Genomic DNA, 8,612 nt, shown 5'->3' on the forward strand with positions numbered 1-8,612 from the left:
ACACGAAGCAAACATATTATCAAAATATATTCAATATTATATTAATAAAATTTAATGTTGTAAATGCTGTTAAGTGTTTTTTGAACTTGGTCAAAAGAAGGTTGACCTGAAAAAAGATCAAACGGACTTATAATACGAAACGGAGAAAGTATCGAAGATGAAGCTAGTGTATGAAAAACAAGAAAGAGATTAGCATATAACTAATTAAGTTTTAGATATTACAAACTTAAAAATGTATTTATGTGATATATTAGAAAAGTTTTCACACAAAATGTATCATTTTGCAATTTAAAAAACAGAAATCGAGATACAGTCCACATTTTTTAGATAAAGAGAGTTTTATTGATCTTAAACAATTAGATACAATCCACATAATCGGTTACGAACGGGGTCATATCTGCTTGTACAGCTGTGTTGGCATATCTATTTTTCTTTTATTTATCGTGGATTACAAGAATATTGAGTAAATTACACCAATGGTCCTTAAACTTGTAACGAAGTTTCACTTAGATCCATGAACTTACAAAACGCGCATCAAGATCCTTAAACTTGGTTTAATGTATCATCCCGGTCCAAAGCCTTATTTGACCGTGGTTTTGCCTATGTGGCATGCTCCATAGACGATGAAATGAAATTTTTTTTTTCTCCCTTCTTCCTTCTTTTTTTCTCCCTTCTTATCTCTTTTTTTTCTCCACTTTGCCTCCTTCCTCTCTCTTCTGCTGCATTTTTCTCCACGCGAGGTGAGGAAGGAGAGAAAAGATGGGAAGAAAGAAAGGGAAAAAGAAAATTTTGCTATGTCATCGTCCACGTGACATACCATATAGGCAAGACCATGGTTAAACCAGGGTTTGGACCGTGATGATACATTAAACTAAGTTTAAGGATCTTGATGCGTGTTTTGTAAGTTCGTGGACCTAAGTGAAAGTTCGTTACAAGTTTAAGAACCGTTAGTATAATTTACTCCGGAATATTTATCGAGATAGCAAATCATGTGCAGTGCTAATTAGGAGGGGAGATCGGCGTCTGTGCACGTCGCGATGGACTGCGTACGAGTCCTGCATCGAAAGTGAGTTGTTGTTTTTTTTTTTCTTTTTTCTGTTCATGCCACACTTTTCCCCTCGCGCAGGAAGGATTCCAATTTCAACGGTCGCGGCGTGCGAGCGGGTGGGGAGTTGCGACCAAGCAGCAAATGCTGGACCGGTCGAGAGAGGCGAGACCGCGAGAGCCATCCAAACGGGACCAGACCGGCCACCGGGAAATTAACAGCAGCACACAGGAAAAGCGGATTGCCAGATTTAGGCCCTCTTTATTTAGGCTTAGGTTTATTGGCCTAGACTTTTAAGTCAGCTTATTGGCTTATATGATTTATAAGCCAGTGGATTTAATGTCCTAAGTTTAGTGGTAGAGTCATACATCTATTTCATATAAGCCAAAAAAGCTTCTCTAACCTAGCTTTTGGCTTAATAGTGTTAGAGTGGCTTATGGCTTCAAAAAAGCCAAATAAAAAAGCTGCTTGTTTGTTTTGGCTTAGACTTTTCGACTTATAAGTTGGCTTATAAGCCTGAACAAAGAGGGCCTTAATTAGTAGTTGGCTTTTTAAATCGAGGAGTCCAAATTAACCTACGAGTACCATCTGTTGCTTCACCAGTTCAGTGATGGTTAACTGAATCGTGGAACTGTGTTTCTACACTGGAAAGCAACCGTATTCTTCAGAGGTCATCAATTCAGGCTTTTTTTTAACGAGCCGGCATTTAGAGTGCCATGAGTAAAAAGAGTTGTGCAAATATTAAAAATTGTATAAGGAAGGAAAAAACATATGGGATAAGTTGTAAGAGTCGTTTTCTTCTACGAGAATACTAACTGAATTTAAATTCAGATGGTTACTTCTCGGCCATACATACTATAAATTGATCCGTTTGAGTCAATAATTTCTTGTTAAATCATGAAGAATTTATTTATGTGCTTTTTATGTACTGTTTGGGTCTTTTGCTTAGTGCTTTGGCCTTGTTTTGTTTAATCGTGTAGTTGTAGTCGTTTCGAAGGTTTCCAAAGTACAGATCAAGTCATCAGAAGACATAACACATTTATTGAACATGTTGTATCCCATCGTTTCAAAAACTATGTTATTTCACTTATATATGCATCGATTTTATAAATTATATAATGCTCACTATTATTTATTTAATAGTTAATATTTCTATTATTCTTGTTATGTAGACATGTTGTTGTATTGCTACCCATGCTCTAGGGTCTAGATTTTGGCCTCCTTTATTTTCTTCACTAGGACTATCATAGAAATTGGAACACACTCCGATTTCAAACAGATTAGCTGGTGTTGAAATTCCGTTCCTAAAAAGTGGCATGACTTGTTTTTTCTGTAGCCGATTCAGAGATATTCCACTATGGATTCACGTTTTTTGAATAGCAGATTAAGGCTGCGTTCGTTTGTGTGAGATAGGGTGAGAAAACACCTCGTTTCCGCGCGCACGTTTCCCAAACTATTAAACGGTGCGTTTTTTAAAAAAAATTATAGAAAAGTTGCTTTAAAAAATCATATTAATCCTTTTTTAAATTTAAAATAGTTTATACTCAATTAATCATGCACTAATGGGTCACCTCGTTTTGCGTATCTTCCCAATCTTCTCAATCCCCTATCTTTTAAACTCACCCTAAGAGATAGTATCCCGCTTTTTTTGAATTCATGTTCTTTTGGATAGTTCCAGCATGCAGGGTCCGTGACATCGGTGGTTTCCTATTCATCTTCATGCGAACTTATTCTTCAATATTTCGATGTGTGTTGTGTGTCGCTGTTGGAACTACGGGTGATATTAATGGTGGCGTCGAAGTTAGTTAGAAGGAAATGGTTTGTACGTAGCATTGGCTGCACGGGAGGTACGGGTAACCATAGTACCATACATTGCTTGTGGTCTTGATGTAAACGTTACCGCACATGAAATTCGATAAGATGTAAGCACTTTGCTTATGCACTTACGCATTAAAACATGTAAAGAAATCATATCAAATACGGGAAGCAAAGAAGTTTGTGAAAGGGAGGGCATTGAGGAAGTCAGTACAAACACTTGTCCATCTTTTTTTCGGAAAAGAGAAGACCACGGCACTACAGTATTTTATCGACATTCCAATTTGACTGCAGACCTGATTAGATGCCAAAGGAGACTATACATACAAGGGTCAAGTATACAGTGACCACTTAAAAGAAGCGAAGAGTTAGTTGTATAAACTATTGATCTTTGAATATGTCACGCCAATGCTACTATCTGTTCAATGTGCGGCTACAATCAGTTTAGACGCTGTTTAGATGGGACTAAAACTTTCAAGTCCCTATCACATCGGATGTTTGGACACTAATTACAAATATTAAACGTAGACTATTAATAAAACCCATTCATAATCTTAGACTAATTCGCGAGACGAATCTATTGAGTCTAATGAATCCATAATTAGCCTATGTGATGCTACAGTAAACATTCTCTAATTATGGATTAATTAGGCTTAAAAATTTGTCTCGCGAATTAGCTTTCATTTATATAATTAGTTTTGTAAGTAGTCTATATCTAATACTCTAAATTAGTGTCTAAATATAGAGACTAAAGTTAAGTCCCTGATCCAAACACCACCTTAATAGGTCAGTGACATCATCATCTCTTAGATGATTGCGCTGCACACAAAGATCCAGATGGTGGTGCGAAACTCGTATTGCCGATAAACCAGTAGAGGACCCACTTCAAGTTGCACAGCGTGTATTTTAGTGCTTTCGTCCAGTTCTCCACTTTATTAAAACTTAAGAAGATTGTGTGGCTCCCTACCTTGTCACCATCAATCCTGCGAAACAGAGTAGTAATTTAAATTAGCAGTAGCACAGGTGAAAATGCTTGCATAACGTAGGAATGCTCTTGCTTATATAAGTAAAATTATCATATGAAGGAAAGAGAACATTGCAATCACAATCCTTCCCCATCTTAAGTATCCTCAATGATGACTGATGAGCACATTTTATTCTAAGTACAATGTATAGAAGAAGTGTTGTAACTTGTAAGCATGAACCATGCAATTCATATAATAAAATGTACTCAATTTCAAAAGTAACACAGTACCATAAAGTTGAAATATATCTTACTTGTATGGGAGCTTTAATGACTTCTCAGGTGGTACATTGTTCTCTTTATCCAAGCTAATAGCGAACTCAGCAAAATCTTGCAGGCAGGTCAGAAACCATGTCATGGCTTTGTCAAAACGTGTGCTCCAGAATAAATTCACGGGACCAAACCTGGTTAGCATGATATAACTGCAGTGCTCAACAAAGGGACAACAAATATGAAAAATGCACACCCAGAGCAAACTGTCAGTAAATAGGGCAAATATAGAAAGTGCACAACCCCTTCCTCCTCTTACTACTACTACTACTACTACAAAATGTTCTTGTAAATTATAGTCAATACCAATGATCAGATAAACATATTATGAACCTTAGAAAAGCTACATTACAAATCTTCTGGAAGTTCATTTTAGAAAAAGAAAAACAGGAATACTAATTAGCCAGGGGGAAACGTACAGTTCATATGTATTTTTGTGGATATCTGTGACTCTTGGGTAGCTACCCATAGGGTGAATCTTAATCCGGTACCTAGAAAAAAGTTCAGGAACTCCAAAGAGAAGTCATCGTTTATATGAACACCTTCAATTAAGTTTAAATTTCCATTTAGCCTGAATATGCACTTGTGAAACATTAGTGATGAGAGATAAGAAGAACTTCTGAAAAACTTAAGCAACACCTATCATGAAATACAATATAAGAGGGGTTGATGTGCATCCACTATCTTTCCAAATTGCTATAACACCTTTTGTTCTTCCTAGTTTGGACTTATACATCTGTGCCAGATCTTTCTCATGAACAGTCTCATAAACCAAAGTTTCATAACACACTTCCTAGTACAAAGGATAAGCCTCATCGATATTTCCGTATAAAAAGGACAAAGGATAACTACATGGAGTAACTACTAAAATGCATTGAAACATGTGGCATAAGTGTAACTAGTTGATGAGGGGAAGATCAATGGGAATTCCTTCTCAAAAGAATGACCAATGGATTAATTGTAGTAAAATAAATAGTCATCAATATGTCAAGGATACTCAAATTTTGGGGTGAAGTACTGAGCCATGGTATGCAAAAGAAGAGCAGCCTGACCCCAAGCAGCATTTATCTCATCCCATTCAACCTAAGAAAAGGGTATCAGATTTATTAACAAAGGATCAAACATGAGATGTGGTATATCTGTAAATTTTGCATAATTACCTGTACATTAGGAAGGCGTCCCAGTCGGAAGTTGTTTATTGTTCCAATTACTCCATCATGTGAAATATAGAATGCATCATTGAGAACATTTGTTCGCTTCAGCAATTCCAAATGAACCTGTGAAACTTCTATTTTGGCCAAAATTGCATCTCTTTCTTCCTGAATAGTGAAGCGAAAAATTTAGTCAACGATTTCTAAGTATCAGAGATAAAAGTTGGCATGCAGCTTAGCCATCAGAAAGCATACACATAGATAAGGAACCAAAACTAAAGATAGTATTTTCAAACAAGAAGGCAGTGTAAAGCACGATAATGCAGATAGTATGCATAAGGCATAAACAATAAAACTTTCTAAAAGCGATTTATGTTTTGCCAACAGAATACGGGATCACAAAATCAACCATAGAGCCATAAAGGCATAGACTTGGTTTATACTGCGTGAGCTATATGACAGATCTGGGACAGAATGCACGTCCTGCTTGTCTGTACACTCTTGAGTAGATACCAAAAAAGATGTTGATAAAATAATGAATTGCTAATATGCTATTCTGATAGGGCCTGCAGTAGGCATATACCTGGTGAGATGTCAACTGAAACTGAAAGCTATTGAATTCATGCCAATACCTGTTTCAAAAATATAATACATCAGCTTTGTTTGACAAGTAACAGGAACTCTGCGAATAACATAGCCAACATAGTAGTTCCGGATTGCACAAACCACCGGATAATTGTTGTAGCAATACGATAATACTGTGTTTGTGGCAGTGTTATCTTTTGAATAGAAACGAGCTGTTTTAGTTTCAAGAGCAAAATATACTAATATTTTTTAATGTAACACTGATATATTCATACAGTATTCTAGGCCAGAATTCATCATAAAGAAAAAAAAAAGCACGATCAGGACTCACACGCAAAATTGAATTAAAAATAATCTGAGACTCTGCATCCTGACCCCTGTAGACAAACTTCTGAGGTAATAACAAGAACATAATGGAAAGGTAAACTGACCTTTCTTCCAATTCTTCAAATTTTTTAGATTTTATTTCAAGATCCTTCATCTCAGAACTAATTTCTGAATATTGCTTTTCAGCTTCTTCAATAGCGGCGTTAAGCTTCTTTTCTTCTTCTTCAATCTGAAATCAATGGCACAAACACAAAGCTGTTTAGTTCCAAGAAAATAATGGCATCGATCAGTTCAAAATAAACTATTGTTGAGTCTATTTTTTTTATCATGCAAGCAAGGTTTTTTACAGAACTATTGGGCAACTTCTTCAAGACTACACTTTTAATGTCCTTCTAAACCGACATGCATCCTCTTTGATGGAGGTTGAAGAGGAATTAATTTTCATTTAAACTACATTGTACATGATTGGTATACAGAAGAAACTAAATCTTCTGTCTTCTCTTATATTGTCCCAAGCAGCACGCTCTCCTGCATTTCTAATCTCGTTAATCACCAGCTGATCATACATATGTAAAAGAGATTGTCACCTTCAGTTTCTCCTTCTGAAAACCAGCATCGCTGAGGACAGTGTGGGATTCCTGCTCCAAATGTTGAAGACAGACTTCATAAGCTTTAATGTCAGCATTAACATCTTCAATCTCCTTATCCATCTTATCAGAGAGCAACCTCATACAGTCCAGACACATTGGCTGCTCAACCTGCAAGTACATTGCAGATTTACATCATTATCAGCATATAACATTTAACAATGAGCCATCAAGTCACGCAAATAAATGTACTTCCCACATACAACACACACAAAAAAAGAGAGAATTACGATGCAATAATTGCAGCAGCAAGTAAATTGCAGAAATTGCAAATGCATGCGAGCCCAGACATTCAATAATATAGAGACAGATTAAGCAAGCATTGTACCTGAGTTTGTGACGTAGCAATCTCAAATGCCCGTTTTAATACAGTCACGTTAGAGTGAAAACTATTTCCTGGTAACAAACTACTGGAATTGATACTTGGTGGTGGCAACTGCGCACCACCTCCTTCAGAAGTAGATGTCTTGTATATGGAAGCAGCAGCAGGTGGAAGCACTATATATGAACCCTCCATCGCTCTTGTTGGCTGGTTAGGTTCGATATGTGGGGCTGCTGCACTTGGTGGGCGTGGGGGAATTCCATGGCCATGAGATTTGTTTTGCTTGGATAGCACGACATAAGAATTATCCATCCTGCTAGCTCCCATAATACTTCCATGAACAGAGGATGCATGCGCTGCATAGATAGGAACAATGACTTTGAAGAAACTGAAAGCTAACAATTACTTTCAAGACAAATCTCTGGCACAAATGATGCATTAGTTTACATAAAAGAAAACATGTAGAGAAAACGAAGCAAGAAGTGGTGGAGCCATAATAAATGATAAAAATATTCGATCTGAGTATATGACGAAATGGTCTATGATTTATCTTGGGTGGAAACTTGCAGGTATAAACATTAGACTGATACACACTAGAGTAATACCTCCAGTCCACAGGAAGATAAGAGTGGCAACAGAAGCATATACCACGTAAACTAAGTAAACCATGCTGCCACCATTACGAAGACTACAGTAGTTTTAAGTTCCAACTTTCAATTCAAATCAGTAATGCCAGGAAAAACCATAAACACACACCACTACACCAGAAACAGGAACTTCAGCTTTACAGGAATCCGCAATCCCAACAGTAATTTCAGTAAGCACTGTAAAGTTCTCACCGTCGCACTATCAAATCGAACAAAATTGCACTTATGCATTCAACTCAACAATGCATATATTTCGATATCAGTATTGGATTCCATTTGTCTAGAACCAACAAACAACTACTCATTTCATCAGAAATTCGGCAACTAATATAACCCAATACAAACCTAGGTTTTTACTTAAGAGAACTACACTACTTCCTAACAATTCAATCATATGCCCAATTTTCCCCGGAGGTAGGGAAGGGACGGGAAGCGAATCGGACAGGGCGTAAGGGTACCAGAGGTGGCCTGAGCCGGGAGCTTATCGGCGAAGGAATCCACGCCGACGACGACGAGCGCGCGGTGGCACTCCTGGCACTTGAACCGCGGAATCGACGGATCCACCCCACCAGCCCTGTTGCCGACCGCGGCCGCGGCCGCGGCGGGGGCCTTCATGTCGCCGGAATCAAGGACGCCCACGCTCGCTCACGCTGTGGTTTTCTCTCTCTACTTCTCGAGATTTTCTCCTCTCGGAAGCTCCAATTTCATGGCGGCCGGCGGGGAAGCGAGGTCGGCACGGATTCGTCGTCGCGGGAGCAAACAGCAACGAGCAAACAGTC

General features: G+C 37.9%; 1 protein-coding gene across 3 annotated transcripts; it reads right to left on the reverse strand.

Annotated features, from left to right (window-relative positions):
- Window positions 1-3,232: 3,232 nt before the first annotated feature.
- LOC127760394 (beclin-1-like protein) lies at window positions 3,233-8,612 on the reverse strand. 3 transcript variants are annotated; one of them, XM_052284647.1, is made up of 10 exons: window positions 8,292-8,612; window positions 7,193-7,542; window positions 6,805-6,975; window positions 6,322-6,446; window positions 5,889-5,937; window positions 5,315-5,473; window positions 5,152-5,237; window positions 4,574-4,645; window positions 4,139-4,306; window positions 3,233-3,843 (listed from the first exon to the last, which is right to left on the reverse strand). In XM_052284647.1, exons 1-10 carry the CDS (start codon window positions 8,446-8,448, stop codon window positions 3,660-3,662), a joined length of 1,521 nt encoding a protein of 506 aa, XP_052140607.1. In that variant the 5' UTR covers window positions 8,449-8,612; the 3' UTR covers window positions 3,233-3,659. The 3 variants fall into 3 exon arrangements, with proteins under 3 accessions (XP_052140607.1, XP_052140605.1, XP_052140606.1); XM_052284645.1 differs by having other exon boundaries at window positions 4,139-4,288; window positions 8,292-8,598; XM_052284646.1 differs by lacking the exon at window positions 3,233-3,843 and having other exon boundaries at window positions 4,135-4,288; window positions 8,292-8,598.

Source organism: Oryza glaberrima, chromosome 1 (assembly GCF_000147395.1).
Source record: "Oryza glaberrima chromosome 1, OglaRS2, whole genome shotgun sequence".
Classification (NCBI taxonomy): Eukaryota; Viridiplantae; Streptophyta; class Magnoliopsida; order Poales; family Poaceae; genus Oryza; species Oryza glaberrima.

What these genes read in the sequence shown, in the direction of transcription:
- LOC127760394 (XM_052284647.1), bottom strand. Translation starts at nt 8,448, where the DNA reads ATGAAGGCCCCCGCCGCGGCCGCGGCCGCGGTCGGCAACAGGGCTGGT. An exon ending in TTTGAAGAATTGGAAGAAAG is followed by an intron (nt 5,938 to 6,321) that starts GTCAGTTTACCT and finishes TTTTTGAAACAG; the next exon opens with GTATTGGCATGAATTCAATA. An exon ending in TACTTCACCCCAAAATTTGA is followed by an intron (nt 4,646 to 5,151) that starts GTATCCTTGACA and finishes ACTTTTTTCTAG; the next exon opens with GTACCGGATTAAGATTCACC.